The sequence below is a fragment of the Ilyonectria robusta genome, assembly GCF_021365365.1.
Source record: "Ilyonectria robusta strain PMI_751 chromosome Unknown BGZ61scaffold_60, whole genome shotgun sequence".
Lineage (NCBI taxonomy): Eukaryota > Fungi > Ascomycota > Sordariomycetes > Hypocreales > Nectriaceae > Ilyonectria > Ilyonectria robusta.
In genome coordinates this window covers 117,407-140,143 of record NW_025764494.1, presented here as the reverse complement: position 1 = coordinate 140,143, position 22,737 = coordinate 117,407, and the positions used below count along the sequence as shown (strand labels likewise).

General features: G+C 46.9%; 6 protein-coding genes across 6 annotated transcripts; 4 read left to right on the top strand and 2 right to left on the bottom strand.

The window, feature by feature from the left end:
- Nucleotides 1–6,726: 6,726 nt before the first annotated feature.
- Nucleotides 6,727–8,763, top strand: BGZ61DRAFT_500531 (Alpha/Beta hydrolase protein; the record flags this gene model as incomplete). The annotated part of the gene is made up of 7 exons (XM_046251557.1): nucleotides 6,727–7,078; nucleotides 7,145–7,331; nucleotides 7,482–7,556; nucleotides 7,607–7,718; nucleotides 7,866–8,188; nucleotides 8,249–8,291; nucleotides 8,440–8,763. The coding sequence occupies 7 exons, from the start codon at nucleotides 6,727–6,729 to the stop codon at nucleotides 8,761–8,763; spliced, it is 1,416 nt and encodes a 471-aa protein (XP_046094415.1).
- A 1,165-nt stretch (nucleotides 8,764–9,928) lies between these two features.
- BGZ61DRAFT_572843 (dienelactone hydrolase family protein) lies at nucleotides 9,929–10,878 on the top strand (the record flags this gene model as incomplete). Its single annotated transcript, XM_046256110.1, has 3 exons — nucleotides 9,929–10,118; nucleotides 10,179–10,495; nucleotides 10,549–10,878. The coding sequence occupies exons 1-3, from the start codon at nucleotides 10,001–10,003 to the stop codon at nucleotides 10,876–10,878; spliced, it is 765 nt and encodes a 254-aa protein (XP_046094414.1). The 5' UTR covers nucleotides 9,929–10,000.
- Nucleotides 10,879–11,587: 709 nt separating this feature from the next.
- Nucleotides 11,588–12,841, bottom strand: BGZ61DRAFT_467704 (parasitic phase-specific protein PSP-1). Its single transcript, XM_046247799.1, has 4 exons — nucleotides 12,419–12,841; nucleotides 12,298–12,358; nucleotides 11,832–12,245; nucleotides 11,588–11,775 (listed from the first exon to the last, which is right to left on the bottom strand). Exons 1-4 carry the CDS (start codon nucleotides 12,714–12,716, stop codon nucleotides 11,676–11,678), a joined length of 873 nt encoding a protein of 290 aa, XP_046094413.1. The 5' UTR covers nucleotides 12,717–12,841; the 3' UTR covers nucleotides 11,588–11,675.
- Nucleotides 12,842–14,863: 2,022 nt separating this feature from the next.
- Nucleotides 14,864–17,786, bottom strand: BGZ61DRAFT_435036 (fungal-specific transcription factor domain-containing protein; the record flags this gene model as incomplete). Its single annotated transcript, XM_046243974.1, has 9 exons — nucleotides 17,561–17,786; nucleotides 17,416–17,459; nucleotides 17,237–17,309; nucleotides 17,007–17,179; nucleotides 16,249–16,944; nucleotides 16,183–16,197; nucleotides 15,925–16,125; nucleotides 15,367–15,842; nucleotides 14,864–15,284 (listed from the first exon to the last, which is right to left on the bottom strand). The coding sequence occupies exons 1-9, from the start codon at nucleotides 17,640–17,642 to the stop codon at nucleotides 14,864–14,866; spliced, it is 2,181 nt and encodes a 726-aa protein (XP_046094412.1). The 5' UTR covers nucleotides 17,643–17,786.
- Nucleotides 17,787–20,618: 2,832 nt separating this feature from the next.
- Nucleotides 20,619–21,202, top strand: BGZ61DRAFT_467657 (uncharacterized protein). The gene is made up of 2 exons (XM_046247798.1): nucleotides 20,619–20,748; nucleotides 20,954–21,202. The coding sequence occupies exons 1-2, from the start codon at nucleotides 20,657–20,659 to the stop codon at nucleotides 21,087–21,089; spliced, it is 228 nt and encodes a 75-aa protein (XP_046094411.1). The 5' UTR covers nucleotides 20,619–20,656; the 3' UTR covers nucleotides 21,090–21,202.
- A 215-nt stretch (nucleotides 21,203–21,417) lies between these two features.
- BGZ61DRAFT_524217 (uncharacterized protein) lies at nucleotides 21,418–22,131 on the top strand (the record flags this gene model as incomplete). Its single annotated transcript, XM_046252632.1, has 2 exons — nucleotides 21,418–21,652; nucleotides 21,709–22,131. The coding sequence occupies exons 1-2, from the start codon at nucleotides 21,644–21,646 to the stop codon at nucleotides 22,129–22,131; spliced, it is 432 nt and encodes a 143-aa protein (XP_046094410.1). The 5' UTR covers nucleotides 21,418–21,643.
- Between the last annotated feature and the right edge of the window lie 606 nt (nucleotides 22,132–22,737).

Here is a 22,737-nt window from a genome sequence, read left to right as displayed (position 1 = left end):
TAGTCTTACTAAGGTCCTAGTAGGCCCGGCATTTTAATAATTAGTCAAACAGCTAGGTCTAATAGATATCACAGATCGGCTAGGATAAAGGGAATTAAAAGATCTAATAGATAACAATCTAGAGATATAAAAACTGCAGCTTTAACCTAAATAGCTTTAAGCTGGGGGGGTGTGTTAGAGAGAGACCCTATATAAGGAAACCTTTAGTAAATTAATATCTGGTCTTTAATTATAATAATAAGACTAAAAAGCCCCTTATCTAGCTAATTTAGATAACCCGGATTAATTATAATAATTATTATTAATTTGAATAATATTATAACAATTAAATTAACTGTATTGAATTTATTAATAACTTAAAATAGCTAGATTAATAATAAGATAGATTTTAAATAGCTTAAGTACTTTAATTAATATATAAAGAATTAATTAATTAATTACTATTATCTTCTAATTTTTAATAAATATAAAAGTTACTATTTTATTAACTTTAAGAAATATTATAAAAAAAATTAAATTATTATATTTTATATATTATCTTATTTATCTTATTTACTTTAGCCTCTTAATATTAGATATTTTAAGCTACTTAAAATAGCTTATAATTAAATAATTAAGTAATTAATTAGATATTCTATAACTTATATTTTAAAAACTGAGTTTTTCCCAGCCTTTTATACTACTTATATAACTACTATAATAAAAAGTAATATTAAAGGAGATTTTTAAAAGGCTAGATTTATTCTCTTAAATTTAAAAAATATTATATTAAAGCTTAATATATAGCTATAAACTCTAATATCAATTAAAAAAAAGATTAATCTTCTTAACTCTTAAATCTTAAAAACTTTAAAAATTATACTTAAAATTAGCTCTTAATCTAAATATCTTAAAGATAAATAAAAAGATATTAAAATAGCGTTTTAATATTAATTCTTAAGATATTTAAGTTACTTTTTAAGAAAATAAAGATAATAATATATTAAAATATTCTATTAAAAACTAAGATTTAGATTTTTTAATAGATAAATAAGACTCTTAGTAAGTAGTATAGAATAAAAAGAACTTACTTATATAAAAAAGAAAAAATAACTCTAAATAAGAAAAGAAATAAGATAAATTAAAGAGATATTAATATATAAATAGCAGCTAAATTATTAAGAAGTAATAGTTAAGGGAGGTTAGTAATACCAAGAGAAAGATACTATAAAACTTATAAAAAGGCTAGTTATAATATAAGAATCTATTAGGTTATTATTAAGATATCTAAAGAAGAGTATAGCAATTAGTTTTAATTAATTTAATATTTTATTATATTTTTATTATATTTTTATTAAAATTTTAATTTTAAAGGTTAGGAAAAGTACAACGCTTGCTTGTCTGCAACGCTCGCTTATTATATACGTTAACTGTATTTTATAACTACTAAAGGGTACTACCTAAGAAGTTATATTTATAGACTTAAAGTTAAATATAACGAGATAGAAGGTCCGATAACAGAGGAGCCGATACCGAATACAGTAATTGGGACGGGCCCGTCCAATTTTAGAGGGACGGGTACCCGTCCGCCTATTAGCCGTCGTTATTTGATTTGCTCCCCGTGTTCGTTCTATGGCAAGAATTCAGGTTGAGCTGTCTAGAGCTGCCTCAAGATCAGCCGTTTTAGTGTGTGCAGACCACTGCCTCTGATAAGAGTAAGAAGAAGTGAGTAAGGCTGATTTGTGTTCAAGGTTGGGAAGAGAGTATCTACATTAAGAAACCGCCAACTAGGTGCCGCACACTGCTTTCAGCTAAAGAAAGAGGAAAGAGAGGGATGAGCTACCGCGTCAATGTGAGGCAGAAAACCAGGAAAGATGGATGCGTACTTGTACAGTATTGGAGAAGAGAAGGTGGCGGTGTTGTTGAAATACTCGCAGATGCCAAATATTGCAGACCCAGTACAGTCAGGCCTGCAAGCACGTGGCATTTCCATCAGAGGTACCGCTTCCTTTGGCAACTGTCTCCTTTCGTAGGCCACTGTCACTGCCAAGCGCATGTCTAGGGTTACTGAAAAGTACGGCCACCGTTCGCCGAAGAAACGGGGGTTCTTGGGTGTCGCTGTCCAACCCTGTCGCTCACAGGTCTGCTGCTCTCAGCAAGAGCCTCCCAGCGACACCTAACACAGCGAAGCGTCTGTCGCGCACATTGTCCACAGGCTTCACATGTTCGCTTCCCTCTTCAGGAATGTCCAACGCTGATCAATCATCCCACTCCAGGGTCAAGTCCCGACTCCTCAAGCATGCCAACAGGTTCACCCAGACTTATCCTGCGATGCAACGTCGACATTTCTTGTCACTACCACCTTCCCTATCCTAGAATCTGAGCCTCAGATAAACGGATTCTAGTGGCATTGACTGGTTTAACAAGTGCCTGTCCAGCCCTCGATAAGAAAGCAGTTTCACAAGCCATTGCGGCACGAGCAATCATAACTCGACCACCTACAGTGGGGGGCCAACAGTTACGACACATTTTCATGTACCCCGCTTTCCCTCTACCTACACCATAATCAACACTCAACTTCAACGACTCATTGCGCAGCCAAATTAAGTCAGAATGGTGTCGCAAGTACATCATTCACCTTATACAAGAACGAGGATTGTTTGGAGGTACAATTCGAGTGTGTACGCAGCTACAATCGCACGCGAAAAGGGGCTAAGTTGGCACGCGATTTACGGTGTGGTACGGCGGTATCGATACCAAAAGAGTAGTTAAGATCAACCCAGGCCCGGCCGGCTGCACAAGCTAGGAAATTGGGAAAAAATACGAATACTGAGAGTTATAGAGAATGACCCTTATATCCAAATTAAGGAATTAATTAAGGAGGCCGGACTGAGCTGCTCTAGAAAGACAATTCTAGCATTCCTAAGAAGCCAGGGTATTATATATTTTAAGTTACTTATCCAGCCCTTTATTAGCGAGGCTATAGCTAGAAAATGCTTTTACTTTGCTAGGCAATATGTGTATATATCTGCAGATTTCTAGGAGTCTTGGACCTTCTTAGATGAAGTTATTGTAGCCCGAGGCAAGGGCCAGCAATACACTTAGTACTTCTATAAGCCAGTATATTATCTCTTTATAATTATAACCTCCCTGATTGTTCCTAGTATAAGAAACTATTTAAAAAGAATATTCAGACTCGAGTTACTCTAATAAGGTATTTGCAGATATTTGTCAGCGCCTTTAACTATCCAGGCGCCTTCTAATAGTCCCTCTTTATAGCAATCCGGATTCTAATCGTAGCGGCGTTACAGCATAAGTTCTGCTTAAATGCCTACAGCAATACCTTCCTTAAATTATTACTAGAAATAGCCGCTTTTAGCGTAATAATTCTTCTCTTTTTTGGTCGCGATTAATGATAAGCTGGCTGCTAGAATAGTGCGAGAATAGAAGAGCCGAGATTATAGACTGGCCGCCATACAGCCCAGATCTTAACCCCATTGAAAATCTATTGGCAATACTCAAAATAAGGATCTGCGAGCGATATACTGAGCTCTCGACGATGCCGAAAAACGAGGAATCCAAGAAGCGGCTTATTGAAGCTGCGATTAAGCTGTGGGAAGAGATTCAGCTGGAGGTGCTATAAAATCTGATCTTTTCGATAAAACGCAGGATGCAGGCTGTAGTTTGCGCATATGGCTGGTACCTATAATATTGAAGATGCCTCTAGAAGCCCCATTTAATAGGCTATAGATTGATATATATAAATATTTATTTGATATTTATTTGATTTTGCTAGAATTAAATAAAACTGAGGCCTTTATTTGGTAGAGGTACTGTGATACTGGGTTGACTTGGGGTGTATCGTAACTTTCGCAGCCCCACTGTAGATACATATCCCGCATTCTGATATCGCACGTGGCTATGGAAATATTACCTTAAGTCTAGGGCACCTCTAAAAAAGGTACAAGCTATGACTCCAACGCCTGGTATATAAAGATAGGAGTAAACTGCTATTAAAATCACAATCAACTTCGAGCGATACATATCTGTCTAGGTTGTTTATAGACAGGCGGTTTCTGTATGGGGGCTTCGACGCCGTAAAAATATGGGTTGGCGTTTGCTGTTGATTCTGTCTATAATCTGATGCTTCTTCTTTCTTTATATGCATTCTATCATCTTTCTTGTCCTATATGTATATGCCAGTGTATGAATTTGGCATGTCCCGACTATCATAGAGACGGGCTATACGAAGGCTCTTTTTGTTGTTAATGGCGTCTGCTACCTCTGAGGCTATAGTTTGTAGAAAGTTAATAGCGAAGGACTTCACAGATCTACTGTAATAGCTACGGTTTAAGAACCAGCTGATCTGATTTGAGAGTGATACGTATCCTTGCTTCTGTAGCTTAACTGCTAATTGCCCCAGTCGACTTGATTTCTATTGCGACAATCTGCCTTGTGCAACTTCCTTTATGAGTGGTAGATGAATCGTTTGTTATCGATTATAAAGGCCCTGAAGAAGTTCATATCCTCAACCGAAGTATTTAGCATACAAAATCACTTCAAGTATCTTTAGGAGTCAGACATAATATCCTATATTATATTGAAAATAGTCGATTAAGACTTAGAGCGCCTTATTACTATTCCAAATATTATTCTAAGAGTTTACAAGTAACCCTATCTAGCTATTTCGCCTTTCCGACCTGAACTAAGTTAGGTCGGAAAGACTATCCTTATTACAGGTATAGCAGAAGGTATCTGATTCTTTATTACCAGAGCTTTTGCCCAAGCCTTAGCTTTAAGAGTTATCTTAGATATTCATCGCGATCCCCTTCTTGCTGCAGCCTCTAAGCTCAGGGAGGAGATTAAAGAGATTAGTCCGAAGACGGTTATTAATACCCGAGTTTGTGATATCGCCGATCTGAACGAGACCGACACTCTATAGTCGAATCTATCTAATAAAGGGATTACTGTGGACATCCTTGTGCTGAGTGCTGCATATTATGGACCTGACGAGCCCATTTTGAGCAGCGGTCGTGATGTAATCTGGTTAAGTTTTATCATAAATATCAGGGCGCTACTGGACTATATCGAGCGGTTCTATAAGCAAGGGAGGCCCGAGAAATAGAAGGTATAGCTACGGATAGGAGTATCCTAAGGCCAAGACAACCTCGTCTGCTACTATATTTATATAGAAGAGCTAATATTTTAGGGCTCTTTAGTTCCTAATTAATATCTCTACTCAGGGAATCTATGCGTGGAATCTGGAAGATACCAGGCTATCTTATAGTCTGACTAAGAACTCCGGGATACTTCTAGTCTAGCAGATTGCTAAGGATATAAAGCCAGAGATGATACAGATTATAAACTTCTACTTTAATAAAGTTTTTACTAAGTCGGCAAGGAGGCAGGGATATAGCAAAGATATTATAGAGTGGCACGACAGTAAGATAACTTATTATTCTGCTTTCTGGATGAAAATATACTCTTTACGCCCTAATATTATAAATAGACATTCTGACGTTTGTTGCAGGGAATCTGGGTGGACAATTTGCTATATAGGCTGCAACTTGTAAGGCTGTATTTTTATATGGTCGCTTTATCTGGGCTTCTTGGGATGTCGACTGTTTGCGATCTGAAAAGTTTTAGAAGCGCCTTTAGGATCCGAACTACCTGAAGATCGGCGTGAAGGGTTTGGAAGCTCGGTAGAGGCTGACTGGCATAATTATGTTGAAATGTCCTAGATTGTATTGGCCTGGTCTTGAAGGAACCCTAGTCCATCACAGTCATTTATTCAGATTTCCTACTAGTCTAAGAATCATGAGATTGCTATATACTGTATATCTTATTAGTTCATCTTTATATTATCATTACAGTAGTTATTTGGAGGATCATCTGAAATGCACGCAGTGGCGCACCGCCAAGCACCGGGCGGCTCATACGGCGCCGCTTCATTTGGATATCCTCCTATTGGCACCCTATTCCTCGGCCCGGAGAAGTAGAGATTCGGAAAGGTCGGATCTCAAACGGCAGAGATGCACTGGACGGGCCTTCTTCGCCTGAGAGACGAAGGGCATGTGTCCTATGGCTGCCAGCATAATGGTGTCGCACATGTGAGAGCATCCTCAATACTCTTCCCTCGAGGCAGGACTCTCCATCACCGGATACTCTCCTGCAACAGGTAGTAGAGATCCGCGTTAGCAGTCATAGAGGCTGCATCTAAGAATGCATCCGTACGGAAGTAACTTCTCTGCTGTTGGAGGGAGGGACTGGGATATAGATATGACCGCTTCCAAACCGTTATCAGATCAATTGGCCTAGAAAACAAATTTGCAACTAGATGTCTCGCACCCTGTAGTGGGGCATAAGGTAGAGGGTGCAACAAGAGTTTCTGTCGCGCAATAGTAAGCTGTTTCGTGCAACGGCCACACATCGCAACGTCTTGTCCCCGATGGAAGGCACTGTGCCAGGAAGCCGGGAAAGAGCGGCTGTGCAGCCACGCCGACGGCGCCTCTTCGCCCTACTATATCCAGCGTCGTAAATCTCGGAGAAATAAGCAAAGGAATCTCTTATTAGCCGACTTTGTTTACGGCACCTGAGCGGGGAGAGTAACTTCCGAGCTTCGAGGAGGAGACGAATATTCGCTATAACCCATAGTATGACTCGCACGACCCAAAGGGAGGCGACCACCTATACTCGGTGCTCGGTACTAATAAGGCAACTTTATATAATACTTAAAAACCTCCCGAGATGTTACTATCAGTTCTCTCCGAACTCTCTCAACTGTCTCCCTACAAGCCCTCTACCTCGTCTCGGCTCGTTCTTTTGGGTTTGGTCAACTGTCTTATTCCTATTATAAAGCTAAGTCTTCTGATTCTTTTATGCGGTGGTGCCGCTGCTCTTAATGTCAGGTATTCCTGCCTATCTGGAAGCAAGGCGCCATATATCTCCCTGGACTACGGCACATTTCGCGGAACCAGCAACTTTACAGGAGTCAACAGTTTTCTTGGTCTCCCATTCGCCAAAGCAGGTCGCTACGAGAACCCGCGAGTGCCCGATGCGCGGGACCACCAAAAAGGTATCCGAGACGCCACCAAGTATGGTCTAGAGTGCCCTCAGTAACTTCTCACCCCACCTTTAGATGAAATCCATTCGGAACAGGTCTTAGAGATTCTGTCAGGGGCTGCGGCTTTGCTCTCTCGTGGACCCGTGACTGAAGACGAAGACTGCTTGAGTATCAACGTCCAGGTACCGGTAGGATTGAAGTCGGCGGCCGGCTTACCCATACTCCTTTGGATTCATGGCGGCAGTTTTGGCACGGGAGTAAGTGCAATCGGAACGGAAACGACTCTACTGTCAGCAAGTCCTTACAGTAATAGGTCTTCTTATATCTGCTGTTCACTGATATATCAACTTTTCCAGAATATAATATACCAAGGAGTAAGAATTATAGAGAGGTCGGTCCGGATGGGTTAACTAATTGTTTTCGTTTCGGCAAACTACAGACTCGGCCCGTTTGGAGGCTTGGCTTCTCAGGAAATCACGGATGCAGGTGTAGCCAACCTGATGCTCAAAGACCAGTAAGGATCTCTTCCCGCTGCTTCAACCTCGAGACTGATTGGATTCGAAGACGCGTGGCCATGCAGTGGGTCCAGAAATATATCCTCGAATTTGGAGGCGACCCTACGAAGGTTACTCTATTCGGCGAGAGTGCTGGGTCCGCATCTATTGCGATTCACATAGTTCTTAACGATAGCAAAAACGACGGACTTTTTTAAGGCGCTATTATGGCTTCCGGTGGTATTTAGAAGTTGAAAGACTACTACTACAGGCAGGACCTGTTTAACTTTATAGCTGAGCAGTCTGGATGCAGTTAAGCTGAAGATAAGCTCGCCTGCCTAAGAACAGCCGACTATAGTTTGCTCTACAATACATCCCATCAATTGCCGAGCTTGGTCTCGTACCGAGCTACTCAGGTACCCTGGTACCCACGCCCCGATGGCTTATTCCTTAAGGCCTCGCCTCACCGGTTACCCCGCTCGGGGAATGTCGCGAGGGTTCCGTTCATTATTGGCGATGTGAAGGACGAAGGAACCATTTTCAGCATTATTGCCAGCCTCAACCTGACCACAGACGCAGAGTTTCGATCATATTTCAAGACATACTTTTTCGACAATCTTTCTAATAAACAAGTCAAGGAATTCACCGACTTGTAGCCGCAAGATCCGGCTCAGGGTTCACCTTTTGATACAGGCGACGCTTATGTTCTCAGTCCTCAGTACAAGCATCTCTCCGCCGCTATTAGCGACTATATAGTAAGATACTAATCTTTAATTGATCGATTATGAGTTTTGATGCATGGACTAGTTCCAGTCCGGCCGCCGTGACCTCCTCTAATATACATATTAACGCCAGAAGGCCTATACGTATCTTCTTAACCAGCAGCCATTTGACTGATACGAGCGCCTGCCTCGGTTTGGTAACCTTTCTGGTCTCGAGCCGCTTGGCTCGTTCTATACGTCCGAGGTTAACCTGAATACCTTCGGTAATATCTCACCTTCCATCTTAAATAATTTACTAAACATGATGTCGACCTTTATCGCATTTGTGAATAGTCTCGATCCAAATTATCATGGTCTGGCTGATATCTCTAACTGGCTAACTTGGGAGCCGGAGAAGAAATCGATGCTACAGTATGCGGAAAGCGGATGTGAGATTATTAAGGATGATTTCAGGGAAAAGGAGATTAATTTCATCAACAATCATGCTAATGATTTTACCATGTAGTTAGAGAGGGTTGTGGGTTGCCTACTGTTAGTAAATAGGAGAAAAGAGGTGGTATAAGAAATTAAGGTAGAAGAGATTGTATAATCTTTATTTATGTATTTTATCGAGGATAAGGGGTTTTTCTGCTATGGGCAACAGAGATTCTGGGATGGCATCTTTGCCAGAGTATTAGAACGAATCCGGTTCTATGGCACGTAAAAATGTTATTACTTGACCCTTGCCTAAAGAGCAACTCCAAGCACTACAGCGCAACAAACTATTAAACATGCCAACGGCCAGGACGACCAGCACACCAACAATATCTGCCGCCCCGAAGATCCATTTAAGTATGATTCTACAAGGGTAAGGCGCGAGAGGCGTAAACATCCGCCTATCTTCACCCTTATCGCCGTACCTTAAATTCGAGCCCCTTATCGACCTTTATTTCCTTGTGACAACCTCTATAGTAGTGCCAGATATGTACCACTTCTTTGACGACAAAGGATTGCGACCGACGCTAGGCCAGATTTGCGTGGCTCGGCACGACGATCGTGTTAATGACTGACAAGCGAAGAACACCGCTAGTCGCGCAACCCGACGCCCGAGCTGTTACTAAGCGACCCGGCCGTAGCAAGAGTCAAGTGTCACAATATTGTCCGAAGCCCGAGATGCAGCTCCTGCAACCAACCCCGAAGTTAAATGAAAAGACCCGGATTCCGAAGTTAGCGTCGGCAGCCCATACCACCCGACGTCCGTTACCGGAGCTTGCTATTATTCCCGGAATACCACGTATGATAGCCCCTAGCAAGTGAAAAGTTTCTGAGCGGTTAAATCTAAAGGCATGAAGTACTTGCAATAGTAAAAGAAGGAGTATACCTAGATATTACTATAATTAGAGGCTACTGGTCACTGAAAGAGGTTATGTTTACTAAGTATTACTAAATCTGCAGGCTACTCAGCTTGTGATATCGGCGAGGGAGGGGATATTAAGTAAAGCGACTAGGATTGAGTGATGTCCCCAAGGAGTTTCCACTCTGGAGGGGCTCATTATTGGGTAGAGTCGTCTAGGGCCGCCCGATCTCTCTTGTAACGTGCCCCTGGCCCCCACAAATCATCGTCGTATCTTCCTCCCTTCAGTTCAGCGTCCATCCTCTCGGGTGTTTCTCCCAATTCCCGCGGGCCATTTAAGGGCAACAACAGCTCCAGCTGACCTGACCCTCTGTCACCTCCAAGTCCCTCTCCAATTCCAACAGCCAAAATGTCGACGATGCCAGCGCAGTATGGCCACAACGAGGCCTGCTGCAACATTCCCCCGGTTCTTTCCAACGGCTATAATGGCCAGGGCTCCTACGAAGAGGTTGGCGGCCTTAAGAGCTGTATTTCCCGTGTCTCTTCTTGCCGCTCTAGACCACCTAGCTAACTGCTCCCCTCCATAGATGTGACTGGCCCAGCCGACGCCAAAAAGGGCATCCTAGCTATCTACGACATCTTCGGCTACTTCCCCCAGTCTATCCAGGGCGCTGACATCCTCGCCACCAACCACAAACAGCAGTACCGCGTCCTTATCCCCGACTGGTTCGAGGGCAGCCCCTGTCCTATTGACTGGTATCCTCCCAACACCCCCGAGAAGCAAGAAAACCTCGGCGCCTTCTTCCAGAAGAATCCCCCGACAAAGGTCGCCGGCCAGGTACCAGAATTGCTCAAGGCCGCCAAGGCCAAGTACCCTGAAATCATCGACTGGGCCATTATTGGCGTGAGTGTCTTTCGCCTCTTTGACTTTTCATACCTGCTAACCGTACACCTGAGTACTGCTGGGGCGGTAAGGTCGTTTCCCTCGTCACCAAGGCCGATAGCACCATCTTCAAGGCCGGCGCTGAGTGCCACCCCGCTATGGTCGACCCTCAGGACGCCGAGGGCATTAGGACGCCCCTTATCCTGCTGGCGTCCAAGGAGGAGGCCGACGACGCGGTCAAGCAGTTCGAGGCGAACCTTCAGGGCCCCAAACACGTCGAGACGTTCAAGGACCAGATCCACGGCTGGATGGCCGCTCGTGCCGACCTCGACGATCCACGCGTCAAGGAGGAGTACGTTAGGGGCTATAAGACCGTCCTCAGTTTTTTTGCCAAGCACGTATAGGGGAGTGTTATCGGTTAGCGAGCGGCAGATTGACACAGATTATAGCTAGTAGTTCCTAAGTTTGAATGAATCCATAAATCTATAAGCCGATTTGTAAGACTTTTTTCCTTCCTCTCTGGATGCGATTCACCCTGCTGCTGGATTGTTGCTACCCTTGGATTCTCTAAACGCAACCACGTCATGCACGATATCAACTCACAGCATCCTAACTTCAAGGTGAGGCTATCCTATACTTACGAGGGCGTCCTTATGGCCACGGAGACCATAATCCAGCCCTAGCGACCTTAGATAGTTACTAGCATCCATAACCCTCGCGCTCTCGAAGTAAATATCGTGATCTCGTGTAATTCCGTTCCTTCCCCAGCCTGTCATATTAACTAACACAATCCTGTTCAATCTAGCAAGATCCCGATCGACTCACAATTGTTCCATCCGAGATGTTCCTGACGTCAACCCACCAGACTCAATCCCAGCCAGTACGTCATATCGTTAACTGACAACATGGCGGCTATGATCTATCGAACGACATCAAATATACAAGCAATGTGGCCTATTGGCGGCCCAGTGGCTGCCAAACTAATTTACTCGTCAGTTCAAAACTTGGCTCGAGTTAAATAATCGATCAGAGCCGGTACTCGACGCAGGCCGCTCTATTGCTGGTGAGTTAGTGGCAGAACACCGATGGTAGAGTCAACTAGAGGGAAGAGCGGGGTAATCTATATTCTATCGTACACTAAGTTACATATTGCCCCCGAACGGCGGTTTTAGTACACAATCTATTCAGGTCCGCAGGACTCTTAATTTAACTCATAGCCAAGGCAATCTGTTCCTTTTGTACGGCCAAGAACCGGCCCTGGATGGCCGATAGTCAGACAGGTTGCCGCCAAACACATAATACTATCATTGGTTGATTAGCAAAAGTCGCTACAGGATCAAGAGTGAGTGTTACTTACGCCGATTCTAGGCAAATGAACAAAGTCTCATCTCTAAACCAGTGACTGAAATACCCATCGTGTAATTCAACAATGCGGTAGACACAGCGCATAAGAATGAAAAAGAAAGACAGAAATAGAAAAGATAGAAAGTTCTTCATAGGCTTGTCAACATTGACCCAGGACAGGGACTTTTTGCAGGTCGTTAAGTAGTCGACAAACAAGGCGCAGAAGCAGAAAAGAGTGAAAACCTGAAAGAGAAGTCCCGCTAAGGAGATGTTGACACCGACTTGGACGTTGTCTTGGGTGGTACTGACACTTGAAAGCGCGCCACCAGCAGCTTGCAAAACAAGCGATATAACATCCACGGGAATAAAGATCCAGTAAATGAGTTGCGGCTTGAAGCGAGAGATGGACGAGTCTATTCGGTTGATTCTGAGCCTGTGTTAGCTTGACCATCCGCCTCCTGGCGGAAGGGCTAACTTACACCTGAGACAGCAAGACGTAGATGGCAGAACAGAAGAAGATGGGCGCCACAGTGATACAGACTGGAATAAAGAAAGTGGTCAATAATAATCCCTTCAAATATGCAGACTGTTGCGACCAACCGATTTGCGTTATGAAACCGTTAAAATCGAATGGGTTCCCGTGGATTATTATGCGCCCTGTGTATCCAGCGATCTCGAGAATGCAACCAAAGATCATGCTGAACATGAAACCCCAGCTGCATGTCCATATTCCTTGGATAGCTTGTACAATAAGAATCAGACTAAAGATGCCAATCAAGGTCCCGCTGGCGGCTAGAGAGGGCTGATACTGGAGAATGCTAGCTTCGAGAGGACAAAGGTCGAGTGTGCAATTCGCGCTCGGCCCAAAGGCAACGAGGCCGTTTGGTAATTGTGGCATTTTCGGACGTTATGAGAATGCAAGGGGTAAACAATAGCTCAGGTCAGCGAAAGAGACAGTTGTTAAGTTACATTTATAATAGTTGTAACCTTTTCTTTCGGGAATAAAGGGGATTTCGGGATCACTAAAAACGCCGAGTCTCTAAAAAGCTGTGCTTTATAAAAAGATAGAGTATTTCGTCCGAAGTCCGCCGCCCCGCAAGTCTGTCGCCCCAAGGCAAGGGTGGGTATCGTATCCGGGACCCCGGAAGGACGAGTGCCTATCGTAGTACTAGTGCAATGAAGCTACCAATGAGACCTTGGCGTCCCACCATCCCCCGAACACCGAAGAGCAGATTTAACCCCGAGGGCATAGCCGCTTCGATCTCGGAGAGTTAGTCTTATTAATCTCACTGCTGACACTGCGAATTTCGGTCAAGATGCACTAATGCCCCGAAATCGAGATAGCGAGACGCAGAGGCGAAACCTTAAGTGCTACCTCGGGTGAAAGTTCTGGAAACATTACCGTGACCATTTCTTGACACTTGACATCTAAATGGCCAGTAAGAGAAGGAGGTAACTTGATCACAGACTTACCTCAGCCAAGCTTGCCTAATGTCTATAGTGTCCCGAATAAACGAAAGTCATACAGGCAGGTCTTTACGTGTATCGCGATTGAGAACTTGCTCTTCCCGGACTAAGAGGTGCCGAAAGATCGGCTACACGCACGCTTCCTTGACTTGCCCAGAAAAGCCACACCTCCCGGCGGGGGGGCTCTCCACGCCATCCTTACGGCAAGGCCTGGCCATGGCGACTTCGGATGGCATCACCGCAAGCCTGAATACGACAGCCCGACAAAATGCTCACGCGGTAAGCTCAGGAACTCAGAATAGTTTGTCCACTGAAAGAAAACCCTTTCTTTGCGCGCCGAATGCCCAACATTCCAGTCCGCCCACCTCTGTGAAAGACTATTGGCTGTGCCTGGTCACAAGCCCGAAGGATTTTGCGGCTTTTCTGAAAAGTGCCTCGCTTCTATGAGGCGATCCGCCCTCCCAGGCTGGATAAGCCAGTCAAGGACATTTCTCTTCACTTCCATCTCTTTGCTTAAAGATAGCCAATCACATACCACACGATCGGACGGCCGGACATGAGCTCAATGGAGGAGCCAACGGGGCACGGCTAGATACCTTCTAGTTGTTAATGGTCCGAATCAGTAGGATATCTAGACTTGATTAGATAGGCTCCTACCGCCGCATACCCCTGGGGAGGCCTGGATCGCTCCGCGCTTCCCCGTCGTTAAATACACCACCCACCCACTCACACAGACCCGACCGACGAGCCACTTAATCGATCTACTTCTGAACCCTCTTAACCCGCACTCTCGAGCCGTGATCCCTCACGCGGGGAACAAATCCTTCGTATTCCTCCCACTTCCAGTTCTGCCCACTTCATCAGGGCCTTGCAGAGCGCAAACAAAGAGCAAAGTTGTCTACTGCTCTTCTCTGTCAGTGTCAGGTGCCGGAATGCAAGGGAGGTCTATGGAATGCAAACGCTGGATCCGGAGCTTCCTGAGCGCCGGACTCCGCTTAGCCTGTACTTGGCATTCCAAACATCGGCGATCTCGCAGCGATCCCACCGGCGGGTCTCGGCCTGACGGCAATTGGATTACCAATGAGGAAGCATAAATAGCTATCTTCGCCCACAGATATGATAGGGGCTAGAGATCAATACAGTCACAACCCCACCACCACCTTCTAGCTGCTATCTAGTAGCGTGTCTGCCCTCTTCACTCCCTATTGTGCATTTAGTCCCTGACAGTCAGTCTTGGAGTGAGTTGAAGTGCGATCAACCGCATCCTCCGTCGGTACTGAAATTGCCTCCATCCTCGACATGAAACCCAGCTAAATCGGAGAACCCGCTCGCGAAGAATGTACGGAGGTCTAACCCAGGAAATAGCCTAGGTGATATGGTGTTTGTGTCCACGCACGGCATCACGTTGTCAGGCCATGGGTAGTGCAGGCTGTCCATGCTGCTGGGCGTGTCTCTCCTTGTGTCCACAGGATTCTCGCCGATCCCATTGCTGCCGTGTGTGCCAAAGGGGCCGAGGGTGGCCTGTTGGCCTATCAGTGAACTATGCCAGACAGTATGTCCGACGGCCGGAAAGTGGGGTCAACGTACCATTGCATCCATGTTAACAACCGTACCGGCGAGCTCATGGCCATGGAGGTCGCAAGGTTCGCGTTGCCGCTCAGCTGCTGGTTGTGGGACCCTACTCCACTGCCCAGAGTCTGAGTCCTCGCCCACCCGTTGTCTCTTCTCTCCGAGACTATTCCCATGCGTCTGTTCCGACTGCGCGTCTTTTCCGCTGTCAGAATCCCGATATTCCCTCACATATTGTCTAGCAATTTGTGCAAATTCGGCGATATACGAAGTAAGCAACGAACCGCTGGACGCGCGCTCGAGGAGGCTAAAGTGCCCGCTTGCAATATCGAGGAGAGAGAGGTTGGTGCGCGTCTCTGGGTCGGTGGGGTTATTGATGACGAAGTCTAAAAGAATAAACACCGCCGAGAGAGGCATGATACCGATGGTGCTAGTACGTAATTCAGGTTAGTTAGTTCCGTTCTAGACCTCCAAGACAGACATCGCAAGTTCCGGGTATGTTAGACACTCACAAGATGGGCGAGTAGGCATCCGTATCAATATACCGTGTTAGCTCAAGAATCATTTGTGCCGCGTTCATCAGCGTTTTCTTGTTCTCCTCCAGACTTGCCTCCTGCCCAGGCTCATTTGCTTCTATGTGCAACCTCAGACGAGCAAGGGCAATGACCAGTGCGTAGTAATTGTAGCTAGTCTGCAGGAACACCATGCGTGCACTCGGGCCCACAATGTTGTGGTTCATGCGTACTGTGCCCGGACGGAAGTCCTCCGGGATGCTCATCCGCCAGACCTCCATGAGGCCTTGGATGTGGTCCATAACGGCGTGATGGTGCGAGCGCGTGCTCAAACTACCGGAGACCGAGAACAGCGATGTATAGGCCTGACTGAGGATACGGCCGAATCTAATGGACGCGAAAAACCAGTCATAGTCACCAAATGTGGAGTCTGAGGATTTGGGGATGGGGCAGCCAATGTCGCAGTCGGCGATAAGCTAACATTGTTAGTCCTCATTATACGGCTACGCATCCTTTTTATGGCGTATAAACATAAAGAGGGAAAGAAATGAGGCATACCGATGTATTATGATTTCGGAAACAAACTTGTTTCTCCATAGCATATATGACCCAGAATGTTCGGTGGCAGGTCGTCTGATCAGCTAAGTCTGCGGTCCTGTTACTGCTCTTGTGATACCGGAGGCTTAGTGCCATGCGAGTTGCTTCCATGAGCAGCACCTCGTCTATCTGGAGACAGCACATGTTCGTCGCAAAGATAGACTGTCAAGGTGCGTTAGCTCGTGCAACTTCCTTGTTCATCTATCAGTGGAGCAATACCATTGCAACCAAAGCCTAGTTTCATTAACTCAACGTCTCAGCACTAATAAGGCAAGACGGACACACCTGTAGGTTCAGCAGACTCTCGCGCGGTACCAGGATGTCCGCCATTAACCCTAGCGACACCTGAAACAAATCCCATGCCTTTCCCTTCCCAGGGTCAAAGCTCCCGCCGCCTCGGTACTGGCATCCGAGGGCCAACACGGCGTGGTACAGCGCCGAGAAGGAAGGGTTAACAGCCCACAACTGGGGGAGCCTAGAATCGAAGGCCTTCTTCTCGAATTCCGTCTGATCTAGGAAAGGGTACACAGGATGAATGTGCTCGAAGTAGGCTGTTGCGATAGGTGTGTTAGTCTGCACAGTTTTGCGGCGGCACTTGGGCTTCTGGGCGGCGCTAAATGCAAGCCAGATTGCACAAGTCCGATTGAAACGGCATGAGGTATGAGGGGGATACAGACCATCCACATACTCTCTCGCGACATCATGAGGTACGACCGCTGAGGTGGTCGGTTTTTTGAAGGCAATCTTTCCCGGCGGCAATGCGCCCTGGGCCGATATGCGCTCCTGCATCTTGCTCTCAATTACATCGACCAACTCCCGGAGCCGGTTGTTGCCTATGCGCTTCGACAAACTGGATATCATATCATCGGACCAGAAAGCTAAGCTGGACGACGAAACTGTGACGAGACCACACATTGGCATTTTACCATCCACTAAGTCGGGGATCTCTGCATGGGTTGGCGTACCGTATTGTCCAGACTGCTGGAAGAGGCAACAGGATTAGCTGTGTGGAGATTGTACCAGGGAAATGGGGAGGGACGGACCTTCAGAATGGGATGCTCATCCTTCAACGAGCCGGCCCCTGGGTGCTGGTCCAGCAACTGGTCGATGAACAGTGGCGCGCCATCCGTGGCCAGCGTAACCGGGTCCGGCAGTAAAGAAAAAGCCTGGGGCTGCTGGGAGGCATCCCGGCGGGTTGGAGATGTATACGTTTGTGCTTGTGAAAGTATGATCAGCCAGAACGTTCATTCCTTCCCGGCATTACGATCCCTACTGTTGTCTTCGTCACGACTTTGGAACCGTAGTTTCCGCTTGAGGTCTTTGAACTGGCAGATTTCACCGCGCTTCTGCGTGTTTGACCGAACAGATAATATCAGATTGTGGTTATGATTGGTGCAAAAAGGGCAGGGTGTGCCATGGGAACGAAGGGAGGCTGCGCAAGCAAGAACTCACAAGGCAGTGGGTACACCTGTTCGCCTCGCCTGGCACCACGACCACTGGCCCCACAACCAGGTTAGCCTTGTTATATGGGTAGCTTGGCAACTAAGCTCGGGCACAAGAGGATGGTGATGGTGACATCCGTGTGGTCAGAACATACTGGTGCACCGAACCTTCCTGTTCCGGCATTGGTCGCACGACTTGCACGTCTTCGGTTGTTGGACCTCTCTGCCGATTTCCATTGTTCGTTCCTAAGGTCTACCGCCGTGTGTAGTAGGTTGAATTCCGGTGTCTCGGTGTTGGAAGGGCGTGTGACATGTCGTGGGCTTCGGAGACCGGGCTTCAATTGGGAGAACTGGTAGCAGCGGTTAAAAGGAGGGAGGGCGAGAGAACCACCGAAGGCCGAGGGTGATTGGAGTATTTATGGATATGCAGGATGCCGTCTACCCCTGACTCGCTTGGCGTTCACTAGCGCGTGGGGGAAATTAACATGGATATGACTGTAAAGGGAACTCGAGTTGAGTCAAATGCCTGTGAGCTTTTCTTGCAATGGATATTTTCATTTTGGTTACGTTGTCACGGCAATGTACCCAAGAAATCTTACATACACGACTAAGGCAACACAATAGCAGAGGCAGATGCCACAAGCCGGGTGTCACAACGGAATTGAACAAAGTGGATTGATTGTTGTTGAGGTACAAAAGGAGACTTCCCGGAGTCCTCCCACGAAGACGATTGGCCGGGTCCCATACCAATACAACGATGTGGCATCTTATCGGGGTGCGAAAGAACAGGGGAAATGCATCAAATGAGGACTCCACATCCGGGATCCAGCCCACACCTAAAGTACCCCTGGGTCGCAGGACAAAACCCTGCCTGATCGGCAACACCGGGATCCTCAGGATGCACCTCGAGGCATGGAAAATACAGGAGATACGCAGCAGAGAAATCAGGCAGGGACCAGCCAGGTCAAACAGGACTGCCAAGAGATTAAAGGCTGACTTCCAAACGGTCAAGCAGGAAATGGGTAAAAAATCAGGAAGATCCATGGTCGGGTAGTCCAGCAAAGATAGTCGAGAAAGATACGTGCAACCGACCAGCACGTCACTCGGGTGGCAATCTTCGGCCTACACCTCCGAGGGCTTCTTCTTATGGTGGGACAGGCTACTGTTCTCGGCTAGGTATCAGGCCGGCGGACTACGCAGACAGAGGCACTGGCTGCAGTTCGAGGTATCGGGACCTGTCCAAGCGCGATACCACAAGCGGGCAAGCGACGATTGAGATACTTCGAACAAATCCCCAGGGGCACAGGCCACGAAGAGCCCCCAGTGTTGAAGCCCACCTGGCGCGGTACGCACAGAACGTGAATACTTACCACTACAACCTCGTAAGAGCCAGGTGTCATGATTTTGCCCGAAGCCCGAGATGAGGGTCTCCGGAGTTCACTATCCGCTACCGGAGCTTGCTGTAAATTCGGAATATACGGCTAGCGGCAATAACCCCTAGCGAGTGACAAGCTCTGAGTGGTTAAATCTAAAGGCGCGAAGAGGAGGAGTACGGAAGTTACTACGATTATGGGCTAGTTGTTACCGAAAGGGGCTATGTTTACTGAGTATTACCGACTCTACAAGCCGTTCACGTAAACCATTTTCTAGATGCGGCTATTACTGATAGAGACGTGCCATTCATACAGCCCTGTTTTGCTAATGGCACAGCTCGTCACGTGAAACTCGGTAATTTCTGCCTTCTTTCTTCACCTTCCCCTTTACGTACCCAAAATTCTATGACAGCTAGAGGTGACCAAGAATCACACAAAAAGTCCATTAGCCTAGGTCCAATGACCTGACCACGATCTCATCCCGTAGGGACGATCGAGTGACCGGGATGAGGTTATCGTCAGACGGCATTGGTGTTGCTGAGATCCTCGAGCTAGCCCGGGTTCGCCTTCCACGTCTGCCTTGTGTTCCCCTACCCCTTGTATTTGTAGCTATTCGTGATCGACTCGATAATGGCGTTGAAGCCTGTGACGGCGTTAAAGCCCGTGATGTGGGTAAGTCCGCCTTGATCTCGGCTTGCGTTAGGTCTTGGCGGATACTCAGATTCAGCTGTTGTGTGTTGTGACGACTTCGGGGCTGCCTCACAGCGGCTGAAGCTGTTGATGATGGTGTTGATGGCCGTGTTGATGATGATGATGATGATAATGATGATCTCGTAGTCTCGCTACTATACGGAGAGCTAAGATTCAACAGAATGGCTGTCTTTTGATTCATTGTAGATCGGGGTCGGCCGCGAAGGTTCTGAACAACATAGGGATCTCGGATTCGGAGGAGTGGTTCTTCGAAGTCCTAGGCAACAGAAATTAGGATATTTTGCATACAAACACACAGGTTTCTCACCAGAGGCTTCTCAAGCCACCAACATGGAAAATATCGTCATCAATGAAGAGAGACTCAGTTTTGCTATTCATTATAAAATTTTGATGAAAATGACGATATTGGTAATGTTATTGAGGAGTGATGTTGACACACAAGACTAGGTGATGTAAAGGGGAAGGAAATGTCGGGCCGGGAGGAATTTCTAGGTCACGTGATATTTCGCGTGAAAAGCTGTGCCAATAGCAATATTGAGCTGTATGAATAGCACGACTCTACTGATAATAGTCATGACATCTGCAAGAGACGGGCTTAATCACTACGGGATTAGTGGGCTGCCCACTATAGAGTTCCACCGTCCCGGGTCCGGCCCGTAAAAGTGCCAATCGCTCTTATGGCAGGCAGTAATTATGTCAGCGACGACCATTTAACGGTCCATTTCCCACATCTTGCACGAGTTAGATTCTCCCATTATTCTATTCAACCAGTTCAACGCTACGGAATGTAAAACGACCCATTTTCCCACCTTATTGTACTTTTTATCAACAACCAACCCACTCCGCAACGCTACATCTCGTATCCGAAAGTTCAGAAGATACAATCGCTCGCCATTTCACGAGCTGGCAGTGGCGCTCAATGAGATACCGATGGAGGAGTTGGAAACGGTTAATCCATTCACACTGGCACCTTGGGCAGAACGGGTACAAACTATCGTTGTCGACAAGGACGAGACAGAGACGAGACAAGCAGATCTGGGATGGGCGATACGGGTTGCAGTGAGCAGTTCAGCACGGAACGGTGTAGTAGGAGTCGGCGGGGTCATCGAGATCCCTGTATCGGTGCGGAGAGGACCGAGACTGGAACGATTTTCCTTCACGCTTGGCATGAGAACCGAACAGAACCCGTTTTCTGCGGAGCTGGCGGCGATGGCATACGCATTGAGGCACTTACCTGGCCTGAGATACCGAAGTGTGGCACTGTTTGTAACGGGCTAGGCCCTGCTGGACAAGGCAGTGCCTTGTCCTCTTGCTGGTCTGAGCACTGTTGCTCTGTCGACGACTTAGTCTATTTTGTCGAAGGATTTTCTGCCCCTTTCTCTTTCTTCTTTCTTCTTTCCTCAGCTCGTATGTAAAACGCATGAGGACTATATAGCTGTAATTTACACTATTAGAACCCTTTACACTGTTAACGAGCAACAAAGCTGCCGTGCTTACGATCCGAAACCCCCGCCAACAATCCGGCCAAGAGTATGTTGGATGCATATACAACTCTATTGATACGTTAAAGGCCAATGGAAATTCAGTAACTGTCATATAGGTGCCCACCAGTACTAAACACAAGCTCCTGAAGACTGCTAAAGAAGAGGCACGGGATACAACCCGAGACGGTGCCATCCCGGCTCTGAAGTTTCCCAGAATGCGATCGACGACTCTTAATATAGCTCGATTGAGCCACTGCACTAGTAAGCACCTACCGGACAACGTCGGAAGGTTTTCGAAGAAAGTCGATGCTGCACTACCAGGCAAGCACACGCGACTATTATACGACGGCTTGTCGTGGAGAGAAGCCAGCGTGCTGGCGCAGCTTAGGACAGGCATGGCCAGACTGAATGGATACCTCTTTCGGATCACAGTAGCATCATCACAGCAAGTGTGTCTGTACTTTTTATCATCCCTGAAACACCGCCTCGATTGATCCCAGTGATCGATCGATCGATCGCGTACCCGACCCATCGGCTTCGGTCCTACAGTATAGACCCAACTGCTGAGACTACGACCCGCACCCTTGCATCTGGAATTACGACAGCAACAATTTCTACTATCATTCAACCCTGGGTGATCTGATTTTAACAATCCATCTCATCGGACGTCATGGAGACGGTCTGTCGATTTCTTATATTCAAGCACATTTCCGGTCACAGCTGACAATATCATAGACTACGTCTCCGACTCATCGACTTATTCTTAGTCGTTTCATCGAGTTTATCAACTCGGGTAACCCGGATATCGGCAAAGAAGTAATCTCCGAATCTGCTGTATTCCACGTTCCTTTCGGGGACGACCCTTTGACGGGGCTGGATGGATATCTTCAAATCCTTGGGATGATGCGCAGCGCGTATCCCGATATTCAGTGGGCGCTGGAAGAAACCGTGTCGGAGAAGGATAAGGTGGTCGCACGGTTTACGACTCGTGGAACTCAAACGGGGTCTTTTTTGGGGTTTCCACCGTCCGGCAAAGCAGTATGTATGACTGTAAATAACATTTATCGATTTGCGGAGGGGAAAATCGTCGAGGAGCGGGGTTTGCCAGATCTATTCGGCATGATGGTTCAGATTGGAGCGATCGATGTCGGAAGTTAAAGGAGGACGTCTTCGGCTCGTGGCACCATGTTTGCAATATCGTGGAAGTATTTAGTTACCAGCCGGGGGTTGTTCCTTAAATGACTTGCACCGCGGAGCGAACTGGTGTGTGTATTCCGTTCTCTGCTCTCAGAAGTCGACACATTCGCATTACCGCACGTAGGATGATATATCGTCCTGGCCGAGCTTCTGGAGGGGAGATCCAAGGCGGGGTCAAGTATGCTTTGGAGGGCCAAGACCTGAGCTCGGAAGCGGATTACGTTCCTGTCCCCCGGTCCTGACCGTGACCATGCCATACGTGCCTCCAGACCGAGACCGGCTACCCATACAAAACGTCAAGACAAGTCATCCTGTCAGGCCAGGACAAGCCTCAAACCATCCTTACTGGGAGCAATGAGTGAGACGACGACTTCGAGGCAATTCAGGCGCTGCGGGCGATGCAAGCAGTTCCAGCGCAGGCAGTTCCCACTCCCACGACCCGTCCCTCTTTGGCCAAAAGTCTGAGCAGGCTCTTAGACGCTTCCGGGACCTCCACGAATGCCATAACACAGTTACAAAGGGTTCACCATACGGATAGTTTTCTGTTGCTCCCTGGCAAAGGCCGTC